The 24,953-nt window shown below is 41.2% G+C and overlaps 1 protein-coding gene across 2 annotated transcripts in view; it reads left to right on the forward strand.

Moving 5' to 3' along the window:
- Vwc2 (von Willebrand factor C domain containing 2) overlaps nt 1–24,953 on the forward strand; it is a 115,218-nt gene that overhangs the window by 2,816 nt on the left and 87,449 nt on the right. For both annotated transcript variants that reach the window (XR_016535405.1, XM_090332322.1), the window contains exon 2: nt 19,230–19,359. Coding sequence is in view for 1 of the 2 variants with exons in the window: in XM_090332322.1 (XP_090188448.1) it covers nt 19,230–19,359 (130 nt within the window). In the remaining variant the exon portion in view is untranslated. The remainder of the gene's footprint in view (nt 1–19,229; nt 19,360–24,953) is intronic.

Here is a 24,953-nt window from a genome sequence, read left to right on the forward strand (position 1 = left end):
AAACATTTGTTTTGTAAGATAAATCATTCTAAGTTCAAAGATAAGCAATCATTTGTGAATTTGGTGTATGCATTTATAGAGTTCTGTAGGACTTTCTTAGAATAGCCCCATGGAGTAAAGAGAGAAATAATTACAGTTTTAATTCAAGGAGCTTGAACCTCTCAGAGTTGCCATCCATCTACCTGAAATTATAGACAGGAGGGAAGAATTCAAACTTGTGGTTTTGTAACTCTTTGTCACATATTGTAGCAGAAACTATGAATCTTCCTTTGCCTGTAAGCGTGGGGAATCTCTTACTTGATTCTAGTTTATAAAAAAAAAATCAGTAAGTCAATAAGAAAGAAGTGTTTTCAAACCCTGAAGCTGAGACATGATATTGACAAAAGGGTGATTGAAAAGATGACAGTCTTTGGAGAGCAGTAAAGCTTTGATAAGTATCAAATGCAAGTCTTTTCTCTTCAAATACCATTACCTTCTTAACATCCATGTGATCATTACAAGGTGTCAGGATACACAGAGCCTTGCATGTGGCAAAATTGCTAATAAATTTTAATTAGATGCTTTCTCATCTCATCTCATGAAGATTTTATTGTAGTGGTATCATGTTGGCTTGCTACTCTTATCTCAGACACATTTCTAATCACTCCACTAATGCAGTGTGGCTTAATGCAAACCATGTCTTTTTTTTTTTTTTTTGCCAGTCCTAAGCTTGGGCTTTCCTCAAAGCTAGCCCATGTCTTCTCACTTTTTATTTTCAAAAGAAGACCCAAGAGTTGGATGGGGTGGGTGTGGCTGAAGTACCCATATAAAAGATACAGAGTCAGCCTTGAATCCAAGAGGTTTGTGGGTTACATAGGTGGAGATAGGTTGTGTTGGTGAAACAAAGCCATAGTTCTCCCATTCTGGGTCTCAGAGAGAAAGAAATGATTGCTTGTAGTTTGTATAGCGTAAAGTACATGGCCAAAAGAGAAAGGAAAGGAAAGCAAAGGAAAGGAAAGCAAAGGAAAGGAAAGGAAAGGAAACATGTGTCTGAATTGTTTGGTGCTTCCCAAAGAAAAGGAAAATAATACAGATGGAGATTAGAACTGTATTTATGTTAGTGCAAAAGTTCTAAGATAAGTCCTAGGAGTTCTCTGATTCACTGGAGAGGAATTTACTAAGCATGTGGGCTAGCCCCACCTGGGGTATGCCTAGAGCTAGCAGCAGATAAAACTACAGAGCCAATGGGAGCCGGTTTTTCCCACCTGTTATCCTAGCTACTCTGGATGCTAAGATCTGAGGATAGTGTTTTGAAGCAAAAGAAGACAGGAAAGTGTATATGCCTCTCATGTCCAGTAAGCCAGCAAGAAGCCAGAAGTAGAGCTGTGGCTCTAGTCAGAAAGTTGAGCAAAAAATCCAGGGAAGAGTACTGAGTTCAAGTCCAGGAGTAACACACACACACACACACACACACACACACACACACACACAAACACACACATACACACACACAGGCACAAAAATTCCAGAGCTGCCAATGCTTGGCATTTGTCTATGGTGGGAAATTTTCTTCCGTCTTAGCTTTCTAGGCTTCCTGGTCCTTGGCACATGTTTTCTGGCTATCTTCAGCTTCCAGCCTTGTCTTCCTCCTCCCCCTTGGATTATTTTAACTCATCAAAACTCCTTTACCTCGCAGCTAGCTTAATCTTGACTACATGTCAGTAGAAGATTTCACTGACTGAACAAAATAAAATTCAATCCACTACTCAAGATAATGAGAACAATACCCCTGTTCCTGAAGAATGGATGTCATTTCATCTACCTGTCCAAATATAAATGAGAATCATCAATAGTAAAATGTTCTCCGTTGCTTCAAAAACTATACTACATGTCAAGTTAATGGTAGCAGACATCCAACTTTGAACAAGGAAACATCTATTGTAGATGCAGAGAGAAAGAAAGAGAGAGAGACAGAGAAAGAGAGAGAGAGAGAGAGAGAGAGAGAGAGAGAGAGAGAGAGAGAGAGAGAGAGAGAGAGAGAGAGAGGAGAATGAGCAAGTGTAAGTGAGTGAGAGAGAGACAGAGAGGAAAGAAGGGAGGGAGGGAGGGAGGGAGATAGCGAGGGAGGGAAAATACAAGAATACATTAGTCCACTAAGGCTCCAAATAAATACTGGATGACTTAACAGAAATGTATTTCTGCTCAGATCCGGAGACAGAAGGCTGATTCTTACTTAAGCTTGTCTCCTTGGCTTATAAGATGCTCATTTAGTCTCTGTGGCTTTATCTGTTGTTTTGTCTGGTTATGGAATGTCTGTGCTAAAGGTCCTGTTTGGTTTACCATTCTTTGGTGCTGGTGATTAAATCAAAGGTCGTGGGCATGCTAAGCAAACACTCTATCACTGAACTATATCCCTAACCCCCATTTTTCTCTTTGTACAAAGTCACCAGTCATATTAGATTGGAACCCACTCTCATGACATTTTTATCTAAATTATCTGTGGAACAGATCAGGTCTCCAAGGACAGTGTGTACTGACACATTGGGAGTGAAGACTTCACTGAAGACACACTTTAGCTCCTAACATAAGGTGTCCATTAATACATGGTGTTGCCTTGGATAAAAGGGTCTTGGGAAAAACTAGCAAAGAATGCATCAGCAAGTGCACTGGAAGGAAGCAATTGTTTCTAGCAAAAGCACAGATGGATGATAATATTCATTATGGAATAAATACCCTTAAATGGACCACAAGGCCCACTGGAGCACTAGTTAGAAGTTCTTTTATTACTTCTGTGAATGGATGCTTGTATCATATATAACTAGAAGCTGACTCTGAGAGCCATTGGTTGAACCATTTTAAATCCCTCCCAATGATTGCTATCTAGTCCAGAGGCAAATCAAACCTGAAAATCATACATTAAAAATAATTCTAGGGGCTGGTATAGTGCTTGCCTAGCATGCATACTTACCTAGCATGCACACTTGCCTAGCATGCACAAGGATCCAGGTTCAAATCTTTGGTACCACATATACAAAAAAAGCCAAAAATGGTGCTGTGGCTCAAGGGACAGAGTGTCAGCCTTGAGAAGGTCCAAGGACAGTGCCCAGACCCTGAATTCAAGCCCCAGGACTGGCAAAAAATAAAAATTTATTTTTTTCAATCAACAGGACAATTTGTTCCCATAAAGAGAGTTCTGGTCCCCTAGGGAACTGTGAGGTCCAAATGGGTGGCTGAAACTTGTCTGTGGGTTCTAGATCCAGTAGGATCCCTGTGACTCTCTGAAATAAGTCTATGCAGCATAACTAAGGCTCTCTATTCTTTTTTTCTTTTGATCTGGATGTTATCAATTCGAGTTATCATAGCTGTGCTTGGAAATTGTATTTGCCTTTGAAGTAAAAGAGAAAATGAATTATTAATAAGTGCTGCATACTAGACTATCTTTCCATGTTTGGAAACTATTGAGGGGGAGAGAACCAACTAAATAGGGGTTCCGTAGACAAATTGATCTGGGACTTGTTGCGCTCAGACCTCACCCGTGGCTTCAACATCTGACTTGCCATTAAACCTACTGCAAAATCTCACTTCTAGACCTTTATTCATGGAAAACCTATAGTCACATGACCACATGCAAGGAATATCTTCCTCTACATAGAGCTCGGTTGCAGTTTTGAGAGAGCCCCAGTTATCCCATCCAATGGGATAGCATCTGGTTTCTGCGGGTGAATATGATCTTGCCCCAAACATGGCTGTGCTCATTTCCCTTCACTCAGGAACACGAGTCAATTTCACAAAGTTTATATCTTTTTCTGTAAAAATGTGTTGTATCTGTTGTAACTGCCTCTGACTTTGTTTTGGTAAGAGATTTTTTTTTTCAAATTTGATAATTCTGTTTCTTTGCCTAGGGCACTTAAACCCAGGACTACCTTCTTGGGTGGCAGGCATTCTCCCATACAGCGCTATTTTCTTTAGTTATTGTTTAGGTGAGAGCACTAGAATTTCCCTATGGCCTGTGGCTAGCTCCAGACCACCATGTTCCTTGCTGTAGCACTCCCTAAAAAGCTTTGATCACATGGGCACATCACCAAGCCCAGATTCTTGACTGATATAAAGATCTTACTAAGTTTCTGCTAGGCTGCTCTTGAACCATGATCTCTTTATTTCTGCCTCTCCAGAAACTTGAGACATCACACCTGAGTGTTAGCAATGGCTGTGTGTGTGTGTGTGTGTGTGTGTGTGTATGTGTGTGGGTGTGAGTGTACTTATGCCAGTCTTGAGGGTTGAGATTTTTTTTTATTCAAGATTAGCACTCTACAACTTGTACATAGTTTCACTTCTAGCTTCTTTGGTGCTTAATTAGCAATAAGAGTCTCGCCACTTTCCTGACTTAGATGGCTTTGAACTATAATCCTCAGATCTCAGCCTCCTGAGTAGCCATGATTATTATATGCATATGTCTACCTCAGTAATGACTTTTAAAAGGAAAAAGCCATATCATTTCTTTGGACTTTGCAAATGTGTCCATAATACAGGTGTATAAGTGGGGGGGCAATCTGATATTTAAGATTCATATTTCCATATTCTAGGAAAAACTTGGTACTTAATTATAGTGGAACAAGCCAGAAGCAAAGATGTGGTTGAAATGATAGAGTGTCAACATTAAGCAGAAAATGCTAAGGGAAAGTGTTCAGATCCTGAGCTCAAGCCCAAGTACTGGCACACATAGCCCAAAAAAACCATTTTTTGGTGGTTCCATGAGCCTCCAGTATTTGCCCAATACATTATTTCTCAATGACATGTGTCCTGAGGCAGGAGGCAAGTGTCTTATTGAAAAGAAAAGTGTTTGTCCTAAATCAAACAATTTTGAGTTTGAGTGGAGGATGTAGTTTGTCGCCCTAGCCTGTAAGTCCTGTCACCATCCTTTTCTGACCATGGAGCTGAAAATCCTTCTTAATGATCATCCTTTCCAAGGCTGAGATCCAGCCATCTGGATCTCACTTCTCATTCTATTTCTGTCAGGCATTGGGGTGCAGCCAGGACATAGACTGCCTTTCAAATCTGCAGGGGAAAAAATCATGTCACACATTTGCCACTGGCCCTGTGAGTTCTCTCAGAAGCCCCTAGGCCTATGGCAAATCAGAAAGATGGAGAATTAAAATGACCTGTGGTTCCCCACACAGCAATGGCAGAAGTGATGCTGCTGCCAACATAAAAAGTATACTCCTTTCCTTGCAACATAGGAGATCATCTGAACACCCAAACACTTTTTACACATCTGTGAAATTCTGGATATTGTCCAAAATATGTCTATATTTGTCAATGGTCTGTGGCTATTACACAATTCCTGATGCATTTAGCTTATAAAAGAAAAAGATTCATTTTGGCTCTGACTTCCAGAAGTTCCTGTTATCACTTAGCCCTAATGTGCCAGGCCCGGGGGAAACCAACACATCATGGCAGAAATATCTGATGGAGCAAGTTTGCTTGTGTCATATACTAGGGAGCAAAAAGAGAGGGAAATCAGGGCGCTGGTGGCTCATGCCTGTAATCCTAGCTACTCAGTAAGCTGAGATCTGAGGTTCATGGTTCAGAGCCAGCTGTGACATGAAAGTCCGTGAGACTTGTATCTCCAAATAACCATCAGAAAACTGGAAGTGCCGCTGTGGCTCAAGTGTAAGAGCACTAGCCTTGAGCTGAAGAGCTCCAGCATAGCACCTAGGCCCAGAGTTCAAGCCCTATGACCCACCAAAGAACAAAAAGAGAGGGAAGGGCCCCATTCAAAGGCATACTCCCAGTGACTCAAGGGTCCTTCACCAGGTCCCAGTTCTTCTATCACAACAGAGGACCAAGCCTTATCCCTGTAGATATTTGGGGGACATTCAAGACCAAACTGTAGATACCTTTTGTAAGGTAGAGCTGAAATGGGATGAAGGTAAAGAATTAATTCCCAGAAGCAGAGGTTATATTATAATCCATAGAACACTGTCTGTATGAGGCATGCATCTGGGATTTTCCATTGGCCACTGCAATTTTCCCTCTGGTACTCAACTGGGCCAGGCTAGGACATGTAATGAGTCCAAATTCCATGTTCATAGACAAAGACCCATCAGGCTAGGGTCTCTCAAGGAGAGACCTACAAAGGGATAGCCTCTTGCCCTACAAAGAGATAGCCTGGATTCCTGGATGGGCCTCTGCCATGTGCAAAGGAGAGAGAGAGAGAAAGCAAGAGAGGAAGATATGCTTTCTTTGAGTATAAGCCTGTAGCTTGTATACCCTTATATGAGCACAGAAAACAATTCTTGGGGCCAGGAGTTTGGCCTAGTGGTAGAGTGCTTACCTAGCATGCACGACGGCCCAGGTTGGATTCCTCGGTACCACATACATAGAAAAAAGCCGGAAGTGGTGCTGAGGCTCAAGTGGTAGAGCTCTAGCCTTGAGAAAGTCCAAGGACAGGGCTCATGCCCTGAGACCAAGCCCAGGTCTGGCCAAAAAAAAAAAAGAAAATTCTTGTTTCTCTGTGTGATCTGAAAAATCCAGTGGAATCCACAGATATCTGACTTAGGAAACACAGAGACAGAGGATGGCACTTTGCACTTAGTGAAATTTCCTACAAACAGCTTGGTAGAGAATTGATCTCCAAACAAACATTACACACAAGAAGAATGTATATCATAAGCCAGTCAGGTGAGATTAAAAAGCAACTGAAACAGTCCCAGATATTGATGTAAAATGAATATATTGAATGTAAAGAAAATAATGAATGCTAGGATAAAATGTATGCACAAAGACATGTATCTCAAATGTCATTGTTAAAGAATTAAACATAACTTGTAGAACTGAGTAATATAACATAGGAATCAACATGTGCAAACTTCACCTAACCACAATAGATGATCTACTGATGGAGAATTAATTCAATGAGCTAAAAATAGATCTGAAGAAGTTAGCCAGTGAGGCAAATAGACATATGGATGGACATAGGACCGACACTTTCCACATATGGACACCTGATGCAAATTCCCATGGAGATAATAAAGATGGAAGAAATCTGATAGAATCAAAGAATTACCAGTTCAAAGACCTTTTGCTGACTCAGAAAATCCAGCAAATCCAAAAGAAAAAAAAAAGAAAAGAAAACACTTCTATACCTAGCCAAATCTTAGTGAGACCAGTGAGCATCTAAGACAGAAGAAAGATGCTCAAAAGCATCAAAAAACAACCAGAAGGGCCGCGAATGGCTGACCTCAGATACCTGGTCAATAGGAGAATATACCATGCAATAGGAGAACAAAGAAAGAATGTTAATCTATGTTATGTATCCAGCAAAACAGTCTTTCAGGAATGATCCTGAACAAAGATATAGTTGTAAATGATACTAAGTGGGCATAGGTGTGTACATGGAGGGAGCGGAGGACGTGTTTGCATGTAAAGGGGTGAGAGGTGTGGGCCTATGGTCCAGATACCTGCAAGGCTGAGGCAGGTAGATTACTTGAGCCCAGAAATTTCAAGCTAGCCCGAACAACAAAGGAATTCCCCTTTAAACTTTTCTCAGGGGGAATATTGGAAGAGAAGTTGGGCAGGCTTGGTGACTCATACCTGTAATGGTAGCTATTCAGGAGGCTGGGATCTGAGGGTCACAGTTCAAAGAGATCCTGGGCAGGAAAAGTGAGACTCTTATCTCCAACAACCTACTCATTAAAAGCTGGAAGTGGTGCTGGGCTCAAGTGGTAGTGCACAAGCCTTGAACTAAAGAAGCTCAGGAACAGGGCCTAAACCCTGAGTTCAATCCCAAAGACTGGCAAATACCAAATATTTCCCTTTACTGAAAAAAAACATCAAAGTGGAACTTACAAGATTATTTTCATAAGAAAGAACTTGGTTCCTTCAGTAGCAAAGTCACATCTACGGAATGCATAAAATCCAAGGTTTCCTAAACTGAAGAGTAGGAAGTGTCTTTAGTTGTCATGGTGAGGATGGTGAAGCAATGGATGATTCCTCTGGCATCAGTTGGTGGGAGCTGAAACCTGTTCTTGTGCAGAATGGCTTCATCCAAACTAATGTGCAGTACAGAGTTGAGCATAGATTCAAGAATGTAGACTGATGAATCATATCCTCGGGTAACTGTTTCTAGCAAATGTTGCTGGGCCTGGCAGGGGGTTTGCTTTGTTCTGGATTTAAGTTTGAAGTGGGAAATTTAAATAGAAAAGACCTATAAATGAAATCTTCAAGTATGCATCACAAATAGGTCCTGGAGGCCAGCTAAGATTGAGGCTACACCCAAACAATTGTAGACATGTTGAAAAGTCCCTCCTGTCATGCGAGCCACCTGCATGTCTCACTCAGCTTCACTTGATCATGCGTGCTTCTGGTCCCCCTTCATACTCAAATTCCATTTCCTCTGTGCACAGGGCAGCTGAGAAGATAATACTCCTGCCAGACACAAAGCAGTACAGACTCTCAACCAGAGAAACTGTGCTGTGTTCTGTGTGCGATTTCTTTGTGTGTTTGCTCTAATATAACAATGTAAGGCATTACAGTTTCCCAGTTGACCATGATTTCCACATTCCTTATCATAACTCCAGTTCACCAGCTCATTTTCTTATTTGACTCATCCATGAATTTGACTTTGAGAGAAGTAAACACCATGGCACATCCAGCTTCATAGAAGCCCACTCTTTGGAAGACCTTCGTGTTTAGCTGTTCAAGTATTAAGTAAAAACTAAATTCTCAATTTCATTCTCCCAAGGATTCCTTCACTTCAGGGAATTTGGTTTAAGGAATGAGAAAGAGAAAGATTTTTTGACAAAAGTTAGCAGACGGACTTCATTCTCAATGAAGGACTCATGTTCAAGTTATTTGTCATATACATATCTCTTAAGGGCTTTTAGTTTGAGAATTGGGGGAAGGGAGAGCAGATTATTAACAAAAGCAATTGTGGAAGAATCTCATCATCACCCAGGATCCCCCGAGTTGGGAAGCAAGAAGTCCTCCCTTACCAGGTCCACTGCCTCCGTGGAGCCTCAAATCTGACTGCCTATCACCCCATAGATGTGGCACCTGCCTACTTTCTCTCCCTTCTCCCACTGGCATGTCAGGGGGGAGAACAGAGCTGTCCATACTCATGCTCCTGTCAGCTTTGGAGTGCTGAAATGGAGGTGTGGCCCACACTGCATCTGTGAAGCCTGAGTATATCCTTTTTGACTGCAGACTGCATCTGTCAGGCCCTTAGCTTCCAGAGCAGGCCTCGAGGCTGGACCATCAACACACAGGGATCTCCCTCTGCTCCTTTAAGTTACTTAGTTCTTTGCCACCAAGTAAATAATGCCACATAAATACAGACTGTCCACCCACCACTACACACACACACACACACCACACATCACATGCAAATTCCCAAGCTAGTTCCTGTAGAATCTAGATTAATGTAATGGCAACATTCCAAAACAAACCTTAGCAGATGAGAGTCTTGACTCAGGCACAAACATGGCAACATGGCTGGTCCATGTCTCAGAAGAAGCTCGGCCTGTCATTGCCCAGTGTCAGACTGCCATTCCCTAAGTGAGATGTTTTCTTCCTGGCACTGTCTGACAGCTTCTAGGTACCGTTCTTAATTAAGTCCCTTTGTAACCAAATCAGTTTTTTGACAGAGCAGAAAAAGACAAAAAGTACTCTTTTCTGAAGGACACAGACATCCAGGCCCTCTTTGGCTATCTTTTCATTGCTTTTTGGTTGGTTTTAGGGTGTGTGTGTGTGTGTGTGTGTGTGTGTGTGTGTGTGTGTGTGTGTGTCCTGAGACTTGAACTCAGGGCCTGAGCTCTGTCCCTGAGCCCTTTTTTTTTTTTTTGCTCAAGGCTATCACTTTACCACTTGAGCCACAGCTCCATCTCCCACTTTTTTGGTGCTTAATGAGAGAAAAATGTCTCATAGACATTCCTTCTAGGGCTGGCTTTGAACCATGATTCTCGAATCTCAGCCTCGTGAGAAGCTAGGATTATAGGAAGACATAAGCCCAGCTCTGCAGCTTCTTATGATGGAAGTTTGGTCATCTGTAGAGGCAGTGGCAAGGAAGGCTTTTAGGACTGGTCCTGGTGGAGGAAGAAACCTTAGACTGAAGGTTTACCTGCTGGCCCTCAGGCCTTTGCAGACCCAGGTAGTGGGCAAGGAACTTTCCTGAGACAGGCATAGCTGCATGACTGGCCAAGTTCAGAGGGGAAAATGTGTGATTTTTTTGGAATACATAGACTGATACGACAATTTCAAAAGTTAAACAAAGCTAAGGAGAGATTTCACTCCAGTGATTATTATAAAGAAGGCAAAGGGCTGGGAGTTTGGCCTAGTGGTAGAGTGCTTGCCTAGTATGCATGAAAGACTGGGTTCAATTCCTCTGTACCACATACATAGAAAAAAGCTGCAAGTGTTTCTGAAGCTCAAGTGGTCGAATGCTAGCCTTGAGAAAGTCCAAGGACAGTGCTCAGGCCTTGTGCTCAAGCTCAGGACTGGCAAAAAAAAAAAAAAAAAAAAAAAAGAACAAGAAGAAGGCAAAGACAAGTGGGTTGCCTTACAGGTAAGTATATTAAAGTATATTACAGGTAGAAAGTACAGTGCCAGGGCCCTTGTTGTCCAGGATTCATGCAGATTCTGGCTTTGGGTAGTGAATTATTTTCTAACTATAGCTTACAGCTGGCCACACTGGTGAGTCACCAGACCTGTGGGTGCATTTTCTCTCTTTCACAACTGAGTCAAAAGGCCTCAGGTTTCACATTTCCCTAGAGCTTTGACACAACATAGTTCTAGGTTTATCAGATACTAAAGAAACATTGTCTGAATAGAAGGGGACTGGGTGACTTTCTGTACACTAGTTGACAGATTAAGCGCCTAGAAAGTACATTTGCGCCCCCTGGTGACAATATTCTGACAGTGACATTCAGATTAATCCTCTGGTCAGGTGGAGAGATCTTTTTAAAGTTCTTTTTGTTTAGTTTTTGCTCCTCCAAATAAGAACAAAACAGGGTAGAATAGATCATCACAGAATTTAGAAACATAGCGACTATTGAATTTTATTTCAGGGAATTTCTTTTGATTCCTGGCTCTCCAGCTCTACAGAAGGCTGAAGATTTTTGTGAAAGCTTTCTGAGTTTCTTTTGGAATTGCTAGTCTTTGGAGTATCCGGAGTTGCACTGCTTTGGGGATCATAGTAGGGTACTTCAGCAGTTTCTCCCTCTGCAGATATCCACAGTTTATTCATCCCAAGTAGAAATGACTCCATAGCTCCAGAGCATAGAGAAAGGCACCACATCTTTGTGACAGCTCCAGATTCTTGTCCCTTGTTACAATTTGACCCCCTAGTTTCCTTGGGATCACGGTATTAGCCCTTGTGGCTATGGGTGGTAGACTCTGCTGAACCAGGTATACATATTTTTACTCTATCCCAAATCCCTCAAGACTCTTGGTCCCCCAAGAATTCTATACACCAGACACGTTGGACTATACTGTCATCAATTAGAACATCTGCAGGACTTCTGCGCATGGTGGTTTCAGAATCAAGCTGAAAACCAGAGCCCATGTGCATATTCTCTCTCTCTCTCTCTCTCTCTCTCTCTCTCTCTCTCTCTATATATATATATATATATATATATATATATATATATATATATTTCTTTTCTCCCCTTCCCCCAAGAGTCCAGAGTACAAAGGGACGAAGTTCTCAGACCTCTCAATCATAGGGAATGTTTGCTCCCTCTAACAGCTCCTGATTGATCTTGACCTTGACCTTTGTTCTTCTTCCTCCCATTTCAGGTCCTTGTTTCCAAATCCAAAGGTGTTTCATCTTCCTTCTGATGTGGTTGCTAAGTCACAACTTTGTTCTTTTCACTAAAAATAGAAACTCCATACTTTTTGACAGTATTGGGGATTGAACTCCAGCCTTGTGCATGTTGGGCAGGTACTTTACCTCTTGAGCCACACTCCCACCCCTTTGGGTTTTATGGTTTTATTACTTTTCAATTCTTTGACTTTTTGGCAGCATGGGGGTTTGAACTCAGCATGTCTCACACTTGCTAGGTAAACATTTTAGCACTTGAGCCACACCCTGCCATTTAAGTTATTTTTCAAAAAGAAGCTTCTCCTTTATGCATTGGCCTGAATAGCTGGATTGACAGACGCATGCTACTATACCTAGCTACTACATAAGAGAAGATGTTATGACCTTTTCACCCAGGCTTTGCACTGTGATCCTCTCAATCTAGGCCTCGTAAGTATTTACGACTAAAGTTATAAGTCTCTGTGCCTATCTCGGATTTTGACTCTTGAGATGTGAAAATCCATCTTCAGATATATTAAAAGTGACCACTTCCCCTCTGGAAAGCCTCACTTGTAGAATTCTTAACCACCACACAGTTGAGTACTTATTTAACCTTGTGTCTGCCCTCTTGGAAACTAAAACTTTGGATTTCTGATGCAAGAATGAGAGGAGGTGGGGAGATGCTGATGGAATGGAAACATAGATTGGCATGGATGTAAATTCAGCCTTCTAGATCTATGGACTTGGCCTCTATGGAGGCCACCACTCTACACTGGAGTTTCTCAGAGAACCTGATAAATTTCTTCTGTGAAGTCTTTAAACAGCACAGTAGAACAATGACTCCCATAGCATTTATACTGTATTAGCTAGATGTGGTAGCACATACCTGTAATCCCAACACTCCAAGAGTTCTAGACTAGTATAGACTATGTGGGTCATGTCAAGGAGGGTTCTTAATTTACAAATAAGATACTTGATTTAAACAGTATTCATTTTTATGGATTTTGACTTACATTTAAGAATTATTTCAAGCTGGGCACAGTGGCTCATGCCTGTAATTGTAGCTACTCAGGCTGATATCTGAGGATTGTGGTTCAAAGCAAGCCCAGGCACCAGTCTCTGAGACTCTTATTTCCAATTAACCACAACAAAACTGGAAGTGACACTGTGGCTTAAGGTGTAGGGTGGTAGCCTTGAATGAAGGAGCTCAGAGACAATGCCCAGGCCCAGAGTCCAAGACCATGACCATATACCATATAAATAAATAAATATATATATGTATGTATCATGTTTAGGGTACATGCTCATTTCTACCTGTTTAGAAATGGGATCAATGTTTATTCTACAGTCCTTGATGTCTAAGTGCACATGATTATGAAATATATATACATATATATAATAATAATTATTGACCATCATAAGGGTCTAAACAATTATGGTTAGTTCCATTTCAATTACTGTTAAATGTGTATCATTAGTATCTTTTCTTCATGTGCATCATTTATGTTGTAAATAGTTCAGATTTATTTTTTCTTTTCACTTGTAGTGTGAATTCAGGTCCTGGGTGCTGTCCCTGAGCTGTTCTTTCTCAAGGCCAGTGCTCTACCACTTTGAACCACTTCCACTTTTCTGGTGGTCAATTGAAGGTAAGAGTCTCATGGACTTTCTTACCTGGACTGGCTTTGAACTTCAAACCTCAGATCTCAACCTCCTGTCAAAATTGTCATTTTAAACATTGTCTTGCTTTAGCAATGAAGGTACTTTTCTTAGCTCCATCAAGAACTGCTGGGTATAAGCAACAACTTAAACTTGTAAGTCACCATGTGAACCATGTGTGTCAATGTCAGCTAAGCTTATGCAAGCAGAAACCAGGGCCAGGATACATCACTTTGTTAATCATCCCTGTCACCTGCAGATCTCATATCTGTTTTAACCTTTCCAAAAGATGGGCTTAGGACTGTAGAAGAGAATAGAGAAGATCTTCATTCTCATTCTCAACTGAGAAAAATCATATTCTTTCATCCAACAATTTTCATCTGCTCCTTGAATGTAGCAGGTACCTTGAGGCCCAGAGCAGGACCCTGTGATGGAATAGTGGGTACTAAGGCTGAATTGGACCCAGAATTGTGAGAGAGGATGGCATACATCCCTCTGTATTGCTACCAGCTTCCCAGGACTCATGGCTTCAGGTTCAGTGACAACTTTTTATTGTTATTGTTGTTATTGTTGTTGTTGTTGTTGTTGTTATTCCTTTCCTGGGCCTGTGAGCTGTAACTCAGCAGTTTTTGTCCAAGGCTAGTACTCTACCACTTGAGCCATGGCACCTCTTCTGGGTTTTTTGGTGCTTATTTGGAGATAAGAACCTCATAGTCTTCCCTGCCCAGGGCTGGCTTTGAATTGTGTAGCAAGGATTACAGATGAGATCCACCAGCACCCAACTAGTGATTACTGTTGTTTTTGCATGTGTCAAGGTGAAGCTAAGCCTGCTTGCCTCTTCCTCTGGGAGTTGCCCATTCACACGGACAGCTGACTATTGTGTTTGTTTGATTGATTATATTTTTAACTTCACTACATGGTCTATGCCATATGAGGGCCACATGAGGCCTACGTACCTGTTCACAGCATGGCTTTGCAAAGGGACATCCCAGGCTCTGTCCATGGTAGTAACAAAGCTGGCTGCCCAGGGGAGCCTGTGTTTTAGCTAGATCTATATATTCTGTAGAGATTTAACTCATTAACATGAGCTTCACCAAGAAGATAGGTCAGCTGAAGGGAAACAGAGGAATGGTCAGGGAAAGTCGTGCTCTGTGGATTGTGTTAGTGAACTTTAGAGGCAGGACCTAGCCTTTTTGGCTCTGCCAGGACAAAGGCAGGCCTAGCTACTTGTATATGACTCAGCAAGTGATCAGGGCCTAACACAGGAGGAATCAAGTGGCGAGTGGAAGTTCTGAGCACAGGGGTGAGGCCTTACCAGGAGCCATGGGTTAGGACTGGGGTGTCCAGCTCCTGGGCTTGCACTGTGGGTCAAGAGACAGAACTATGGTGAAGGCAGATTCTGTTATGGGCCAAGAGTGCTGACAATGCCATTATTGGAAGAGAAGACTTGTGGAACAGAGGGCCTGTGATCATCAAGAGGACTTTTGCCAGGTTAGACTAGCAGGACACCGAGCTGGTATTTGAGGGATGGCAATCTCTGTCATTTGTTCTTTCCAGCCTTCCTGTAGAGAAGCTTGGAGGGTCTGAGCCTGGCATAGCAGTAGAGAGAAGAGAAATGCAAGAGCTGATGAAATCAGGGATCAGGGACCAGAGATAAAGGGGGCAGACCTAGGGTGAGTGTGATGTTAGATATCAACTAGGATTGTGGAGAAGGGATCTGGAACTACTTGAATCATAGTTTCTCTGTACTTCATGGCTCTCAAACACACTCCAGCAAGCTGGCATGTGAATGAACATGGACGTGAGCCAAGCTCTGAGGCCTAGGGACCCTAAGGTTTCCACTGGAAGAGGCAGGGGAAGGAGGAAGCAGTAAAGAAAGTCCTTTCTAGGTCAGCAGCCTTGGCCCCATTTGCCTAGCTAAGCCCATCATGGGGCTCTGTTGCTGGGTTGCCTCAGGCCTCCCATCCAGATACCTGGAGCCTTTTGACTTGTCATTGTACACATTGCTCTCCTTCCTGATGCCTTCCCTGGGGAAATGACACAGGGCTCCCATTCTGCTTCCTTTCCAATTTCCAACTGGTTAGGGGTGGTGCCTTGTCCCCATGGAGGACAGGCCCAGAGGCTAGGCTACCTGCTCAAGAACAGACCTCAGGAGGTAGCTATCAGACCTTCCTGCGCTTGGCTGATTCCACTGCCCTTAATGGAGGACTCTTTTCTCCTCCCCTCCTCTTCCTTCTCTTTCCTTGTACTCCTATCCCCTCCCCTGGGGCAGCCCAGTGGCCTGGCTTTATTGTTAATCCTCACCATCTGGGCTTCATGGCTTATGCTTGAAGTTCTTCCACCTGAAGGTTTGGGACAGGCACTAGACTGTGACTCTTGTCACTCAAGGTTTTCTAACTAAGAAATTTTGTATTTTTTTCTCATCCTGCAGGCTGAGAGGTGCTACAGTCTAAATGGGAAAAATTGTGGGACATGGAGGAAAATAAAACTGAAACAACAGTGTAATAGGATAACAAAAATACCCCAAAGCTCATTGTACCAAAATACTTTTTAAAAAGTCTTTGTCTAGCTGGGTGCAGTGCTTCACGTCTGTAATCCAGCCTACTCAGGAGGCTGAGATATGATAATTGCAATTCAAAGCCAGCTCTGGCATTAGTCTGACTCTTATCTCCAATTAACCACTAGAAAACCAGAAGTGGGGGTATGGCTCAAGGGGTAGGGAGGTGGCCTTGAGCTGAAGAGCTCAGGGACAACACCCAAGCCAAGAGTTCAAGCCCCATGACCAACAACCCTCTCCCTGCTCAGATCTCTCTCTCTCTCTCTCTCTCTCTCTCTCTCTCTCTCTCTCTCTCTCTATATATATATATATATATATATATATATATATATATATATATATATATATATATATATATATATCTTCTAGACACAGGAGTAGCCTATGCCTACAATCCCAGCATATTGTAGGCTGAAGAAAGAGGAATGAGTTCCAGCCACCCTGGGTTACATAAAGAGATTCTATCTCAAAACAAACAAAAAAAGCAAAACAAACCATGCCTTTATATTGCTGGAAGACTGACTTTACTTTAAAGGCTGCATTGCTAACCAGGTCATTATTATGCCCTGAGTTACTCTGGAGTTCTTCAAAGTTTTTTTTTTCTCTCTTTCCTTTCCCCTTCTTCATTTCCATTTATCTCTTTCCCTTATATCGTCTCCCTCTTTCTATTCCTTTCTGTCTTTTCACTTCCCCTTTCCTTTCTGCCAAGTGTGTACTCACAGAGATACTTCTCCCTCAATCCTTTCCCTTTATCCTGCTCCTTTCTTCTTTCCAGTTTCCCTTCCATTATCTCTACCTCTTCCCTCTCCCTTCTTTTTTCCTCTTCCCTTTTCCCTTTCCCTTCCCCATCTGCTTTTCCTCCCTTTCCCCTTCTCTCTTCTTCCCTCTTCTTCAGTCTCTTCTCTTTCTGTTCCCTTTTTTTCTCCCTTTCCCTTTCTTTTCCCCTCTATTCTCCCTTCCCTTCACCTTCTTCCCATTTCCCTCCATTCCTCTACCCTCCTACTTTTCCACCTTCCTCCCTTCTTCTCTTCACTCTTTTCATCTGTCCTCTTCTTTCTGCCAAGCGCATATACATAGGTGGACAAACATACCCCCTAAGTCCTTCCCCTTTATTCTCTTCTTTCCCCCTCCCCTTTCCTCTATTCTTTCTTTCCCCATTCTCCTTTTCTTCCCTTCTCTTCCTCTTTTCTTTCCTCTAAGTACCATACACCAGTAGACACAGTCATCTAAATCCTGGTGCCCAGACAGGTTGACTGTGGTCTGGTGCCTGGAAACATATATTTACTGTCAAATTGAGTCAGCAGTCATTTCTTTCCTCATTTCAAAGACAGGAAGTGCTGCTTGCACTTTTTTAAAATAATTTTTATTGTAATTAATAAAAGGGTTACATGATATTTGCCAGATAGAAGGTGCATTAATTCACATACATTGATACCCTTTCACATGTCTTGGTACCCATCACCCTTCCCCCCCACCCACCACCCACCCCCCGTCTTGGTTTTCCCCCCTTCCCTATCAAATTTCAAATAACCAAATACAAATAAATTCAATATATCAGATAACAAAGTGAGATACTGTAACAATATGAGATACCCAAGAGACAGCAAAGGAGATGAAAGATAACATAGTAGATTAAGGACAACAATCATTCATTATATGGCGTTTGTTTCAATATCCTGGAGGTCCTTTCAATTAGCTTCATACTATATGGCCTTATATATCAAGGTTTTGCTCTATTGCAGATCTCTGCTAGGAGAGCCCAAGGTTTCTACTGATTGTGATGAATGAGGGAAACCATTGAGCCTAAATTCCTTTGAGTCTGGCTTACTTCACTTAATATGATTTTTTCTAAGTCTTTCCATTTACCTGGCAAGTGGCATTCACATCAGGTTGTTGGGCACAAACCAGCTGGGGTCTCCCTGTTCCAGAGAAAGCAGGAAACCATATGACAACACCTCCCCCACCATTTCTGCTGCCTGTTAACTAGCAGATTTCCACTTTGCAGTTTTTGGCTGTGTATGATGGGAACGCATCTGTTGTTTATGCCTCGTACAGATCCGAAATCACCTCATGGGAAGTTTCCAGGAACAGAATTCCCCATACCACACCCTGCATGAAGTGCTGTGGGAGGGTGTAACTAATGGCATCCTGGCGTCCGTGCAATCTTTCTAAGAATGGTGGTGGTGGTGCTGGATTCAAAAGGTTCCAGAAGGCAGAGTTTGGCTAAGTTTGGAGGCTAATTAGAGCTTAAAACCTAAAGGGAATATGGTACCAGTGGCCAGGCCAAGCCTTGGAGGTGTGTGGAACAGTCACAGAACTACAGCAACACAGCTTATTTTCTTATGGAATATCGCTTGATGCCTCCTGATTTGATGCCTTAGGGAACATCATATAAATCCTTGATACCTCTCAGTTTCCATCCAGCAAATAGCTTGAATAAGGATTGTTTAGATTATTGAGGGAGTTCAAAGACAAAATAATCTCCATCTGGCAGAAAGAGCTAGGCTCTGACGGGGCTCAGTTTCCCCTTTCACCTTTTCTTGGCTTCTCTGTGCTAGCATCTTACCTGAAAACCCTAGGGAAAACACATGGTAGATTGGGTAGTAACATGGCTGGGCTATTGGAAAGCAATTGGAGTGGTTGGGGTAAGAAATCAGTAGTAATTTGCTATTTAAAAATGTAAAAAAAAATCCTTAAAAAATGAAGCTTATGATCCAAATGGTACAAGAGCAAGGACTGAATATTTGCATACCCACTGCTATGGACATGGTATTGGAAATATAAACACAACTACATAGACATAAAAATCTATGACTCTATAGAAATAATATTGTATTACATAGATTAATATGTATCTATGACATATTAAACCCTCAGCCTAATTTTAATTATGTTCTAAAATCTAAATGCCAGTGATTGTATATACAGATTCCCTTCTTGAATACTTGTTTGTTAAATAAGTCATTTGAAATCTGATGTAAAAATCAATGTTAATAAATTCTTTAATAAAAAATGAAGCTTATGGAGAGAGCTGGCTCTAGAGCTGCCCTGGTTAGAACTAGAAAGACAGCAGAGCCTTCTGTCCCCATGGACGATCTACACACCCAAGGCAGTCTACTAAACTCAGGATGCCTGGGTCTGTGCCGGGAAAACCACTGGCCACACCCACTTCTGCTTATTTCCCTAAAATACACACAAGGATATGAGGGGTTTGACCCTGACTGTGGCCCTGTGTTTCAGGTGTCTCCGTGTGAGCAGTGCCGCTGTGAAGCTAATGGAGAAGTGCTGTGCACAGTGTCAGCCTGTCCTCAGACAGAGTGTGTGGACCCTGTGTATGAGCCTGACCAGTGTTGCCCCATCTGCAAAAATGGTAGGTGGACTGACCATTGGGCAGGAGTGGCTTCCAGTCCCTCGGCCCATGGATCCTGGAATAGTGGATGGAACGTATGCAAGTTTAAATATCAATAATAGTTTTGCATGCTCTCTCTCTCAGTCTCTCTCTCTGTCTGTCTCTGTCTGTCTCTGTCTCTCTGTCTCTGTGTCTCTCTCTCTCTGTCTCTCTCTGTCTCTGTCTCTCTCTGTCTCTCTCTGCCTCTGTTTCTCTTTGTCTCTGTCTGTCTCTGTCTCTGTCTCTGTCTCTGTCTCTCTCTGTCTCTGTCTCTGTCTCTCTCTCTCTCTCTCTCTCTCTCTCTTTCTCTCTCTCTCTCTCTCTCTCTCTCACACACACACACACACACACACACACACACACACACACACACACACACAATCTTTAAGTCCTGATGTATAGTTAGGAATCGCTGTGAACCAAAGCAGTCTCTGCCTCATTGGCATCACCACTGCATTTTATAGATATTAAGTTCTTTGGAGAGAAATCTAATTTCCACCCTGGAGGAAAGTCACTTATTTTAATTTAATGCTGTTTGTTGTCTCAAAGCCGCTTCTGTCTTTCCAAGACAAATCAAACACAGTGGTTGACCTCATTTACTTTTCATTAGTAAGTGAATGGAACTTGGAGCATAACTGAATATTTTTTATAAGCAAATTAGGCGGGGGTAGGGTACCGTCTTATTTGCAACTGAGCATTAATGCTGAGTCAAGACCTGAATCCTTTCTTTTATGAAAAAAATGGCAGGAGTCCTGGATGCTTATTTGTCAAGGGAGATGAAGCATCTTCCCTACCGAGAGGCCAAGTGCCTTGCTGAACAGCACTTTCTAGGAGGTACTGAACCAAAGTGTTTCTGAGATGATATGGGCCTCATGTTTAGGGTCCTGAGATTAATTTGGCAAAGATGTTGAAAGTGCCTTGGGAAAAAAGAAAAGTCAGGAGACACAATCTCTGTCTCCCCTTATCTGAGTGTCTTTTCTCACAAGATAGATGTCAATCTATTTGCATGATGTTTGTTTCCAGTTGCACGTTGTAGAGCTAACTCATGATGCTAACTCTGAGTGAGCTGCTAACTTTGAGTTGCTAGATCCAGGCTCAAATGAGCCTGGTAACAGGCTTTGTAAATGATGATTTGGGTGGATCAGGGTAATGGTGGTATCCTCACTTGCAAAACTATGGAATAAGTAGAGTGGTAGTCATTCTGGCAAAATGTTGTGGACTCTGAGATACTAGGAACCCATACAAATGTGAGTAACCCTATTGAAATATACAAATGAAAGGAAGAAGGACATTTCTGTTGAATAGTTAGTTCTGAAAGAACAAGATCACTGTGCTATGGATGTTATCATTGGAGACATGGTGTGTGGAGTCCATAAATGTATAAGTGGACAGTGTCTAAGGTAAATGCAAAGATTTGGGTTTTGCAGGGGCTTCGCTGTGCATCTGATGTGTAAATCAATCAGTTGGCACTGGGAAACCTTTGAACATGAATTATGTTCTTTTTAAAGTTTAATGCTACAGTTGGCCATCACCAACTCACCAGTGCTGAGGTTTGAGGACAGTGGGTTGAAGCTAGCTTGGGCAGGAAAGTCCATGAGACCCTTTTTTCCTATTAATCAGCAGTATATAATTTGAGCAAAAATTCTGAGGGACAGGGCCCTGGGACTGCATTCAAGCTCTAGTACTAATACACACACATACACACATACACACACATACACACACACACACAATAGTACAATAATACAATACAAAAACACTCCTGTGTGTCAATACAGTTAAATTGGCTGGGAAAAATGGATAACTTGGGATACCAAGTATGTAGGGAGGCATCTCACTAGGTCAGTGCGGAAAGACTGTAACTCTGGATTGTCAGGAGATGGGAAAGGCCACATACAGAAGGTAGCTCCCCACCTGAGGAAGCATGAGTGGAGACCACGCTGTCATCTCATGATATTTAGTGAGTCACTCAAATAATGGCATTTGAAGTATTTAAACTCCTAAATATCTACAATGGTCCATGCTTCTGTGCTTCTCTTACCAGTTGTGATTAGGAGCATTGTACTGGTCTTAGCTATATGTCGAAAACTTTGAAGAACTCTGATGGGTGAGAAGTCAAGAATTCACTCCCTCAGTCTTTCTTTCTTGTATGTGTGTATGCGTGTGTGTATGTGAGTACTGGTATGGGACTAGAACTCAGGGCCTTGTACATTCACTTGGCTTTTATGTTCATTGACTAGTGCTCTGCTACTTGAGCTACCTCTCTACTTTGGGCTCTTTATTCATTCATTGGACATAATAATTTTTCAGATTTGCCTGTCCATGCTAACTTTGAATCAAGATACTCAGATCTCAGGTGCCCGAGTAGCTAGTATCACAGGCATGAGCCACTGGCATCCAGCTTGTAAGTTTTTCTTATATATCTTTTGCACTAGACAAATTTCAGATCAATTGAAAAATTGAGTTGTAGAAGAATCTGTTGCATACCTGCTCTAGATATTTTGTTATTTTGCTATATTTGTATTTGCTTTATATTTTTCATTCTTTGTCCTTCTTACAATCCAGTTCTGCGTGTATAAATTCATCTCCTCAGCATAATTACCCTATCATTCTTTTCCATGGTATGCCCAGAATAGCTTTTATTGTCCTACCACTAATGAGAAACTTACTGATCAGAGATCAAGATTTCTTGGCAATTCTCCCCCTCCTCTAATTACTATCAATAGCAGAAAAGGTGCAGATTTATGGAGCAGCTTTTAAAAGATATTGAAATATACTTTTATCATGGGGAGATATGTTACAATTATTTTTTGTTGGTTAATTTTATTGACATATTGATTTATAAAGATTTATTGTGGTATTTTTTCCTATTTGGAGTCAACCTTTTTGACTTTTGACATATAATTTCTAAATACTTTACCCCTACAATTATCAATAACTCAAGGAGAGAATGATTTTTGTGGTAATGTGGTAATGATTTTTCAAAAGGTGACTATTTTTAAAATATAGATATATATATTATAGAAGGATTTCAACTGATTGTATCAAAATATCAAGAACATCTTGTCTGGGTCACAACTAAAAATATATTGAGATATGTAGCTATTATGAAATTTTGTTTTATCACCTGAGAGAACTTGGCTTTTAGTTATCTCTTGTGGTACAGTGTTGTGTTTTGTTTGCTTTTTTACTGGTACTAGAGCTTGAACTCAAAGCCTCACACTCTTATTTGGGCTTGCTCATGGTTGGTACTCTACTACTTAACACATACCTTTGGTCTGGCATATTTTGTCAGTCCTAGGACTTGAACTCAGGACCTTAGTGCTGTCCCTGAATTTTCTGACTCAAGGTTAGTGCTCTACCCCTTTGAGCCACAGCACCACTTTTGCCTGGTGGCAATTAGAGACAAGAGTCTTACAAACTTTCCTACTTAGGCTGGCTTTGAATCACAGTCCTCAGATCTCAGCCTCCTGGGTAGCTAGGATTACAGTTGTAAGCCACCAGGGTCCATCTCAGTCTGGCAATTTTATAATTACTTGGAGGTGGAGTCTCATAGATTTTATTGTGGCTGGCTTTGAACCTCAGTGAGCTTCTGGACTTCAGCCTCTTGGATAGCTAGGAATGCAGGTATGAGCCACCAGTCCCAGGTAAGTTATAAAGTTTGCTGACTTTGACTGAACAAATTGGGTGTCACACTCTAAGGAAGAGATTTGCTTAAAAAAGGAAAATAATTTCTGGCAGAAAGAATGCTCTATAGAACTTGATGGAATTAATGGGTAGTTTAAAATAATCCATCCTGCCTTCCCTCCTAGAAATTCATATTTTTGTAAGAAAAAAACCTGCCTGATATATTTCTGAAGTTTTATATGAAATAGGAAGGTTTTTAATTTTTGATCTCAGAAGAACAGCCTGCTTTTTCACCCTGGCATTTCTTGACCTATCGCAATAACTAGCTCTTTCTCTCAACCCAAGAAAAATTACAGTTCACTTGCTAACTGCCAAAGTCACTTGAATCAAAGGAGTGAAAGTTGGAAACCAAGAGTACCTTGAATATAAATAAATGATCATAAATCAAATATGGTTTAATATATTCACTTTGTTGACGGGTAAAGATCAATCTCCCAAGGTTTTTCTTTTGATAACATGAATATTCTAAAGCACTTCCTTTCTTTCTTTTTTTTTCTTTCCCCACAATGGAACAGTGAGTGTTACATTGACTTTCAAGAATGAAAGTTTTCTCAAGTATTAGAGGTACTTCAGAAGTGCATAGCATCCTTTCTTGACATTCCTGGGTCGTGGACATGCTTGTCAGCATGAAACTCTCATTACTGATCACATCTCTGTTCTGCTGTCATCTTCTTCATGGAACATCAGTATAGAAACACAGGGGCCTTGGAGGATGAGCTGTGAGTCTCTAATGTAGAATTGGTATCCTAAGGGGAGAGAGGGCAGTATGGTGGGAAACAAGACACAAAGGCACTATATACAAAGTTTGTATATTCCCTGAAGTCTCCATGCTACTTGATGATACTTCTTTGAAATTTTATGTTCATAAGAAAATAAATATAGTCTACGGCCATACCACCCTGAATGCGCCCAATCTCGGCTGATCTCGAAAGCTAAGCAGGGTCGGGGACTTGGATGGGAGAAAATAAATATAGCTACTTAGAAAGAAAACCAACCAAACAAACAACATTTATAAAAGTTTAAGATAAACAAAGAAATTTCAGATAATTAGATATATTTTGATGGAAATATGTGAGAATTGGCTGGTTAGTAGACATCATTTTGTTAGGTTGCTTACTTGTGTATTTCAGAGTAGAACAAGATTGCAGTTAAAATTTATGGAGTGAGTTGGGCTAAACTGATTGATGTATGTGAGGACAGAGGATTTATGCCAAGATTCTCTCACAAAGAAAACTCTACTCCAACATGGCCTTCGCAGTGAATCCTTTCAAACCTTTTGACAGAGAAGTAATACCAATCTTATGGGAACCTTGTCATTATTTAAGGTAAAGTGGTTGTGATCCATAAAAATAAAGGAATTTCAAAGTATTTGAATAAATAGTTGCTTTTAAAGAGGTTATGCAACAAAAGCATGGTTTCAGAGTCTATTATTTCTATACATTATAAACAAATTGAAATGAAGTAACAACTGCAATTTCAAACAACATCATATGTAACAAATGTGTAAAAATAAATTTTGCTAAATTGTATCAGCTCTTTATACTAAAAAAAAAATCACAAAGCTTTATTGACAGAGGGCAAGAAAATAAGTAAATGGAGGAATTCAAAGTGTCCACAACAGTAGCCTCAATAATGTAAATATAACAGGCTGCTTCCAATTGAACTATTGAGTCAGCATAATTCTAGTATAAAACCTAATGATTTTCATGGAAGCTACCAAGTCGATTTTAAAATTCAAGTGGCAAGTCAAAAGTTAAAAACAGACAAGCACAGCAAAGTAATCCTAGCTATTCAAGAAGCTGAGATCTGAGGATCATAGTTCAAAGCCAGATTAGATAGGAAAGTCCATGCGACTCTTATGTCTAACTAACCAACATAACTAACTAACT

The sequence above is a fragment of the Megascapheus bottae genome, chromosome 5 (assembly GCF_031878675.1).
Source record: "Megascapheus bottae isolate mThoBot1 chromosome 5, mThoBot2.hap1, whole genome shotgun sequence".
Lineage (NCBI taxonomy): Eukaryota > Metazoa > Chordata > Mammalia > Rodentia > Geomyidae > Megascapheus > Megascapheus bottae.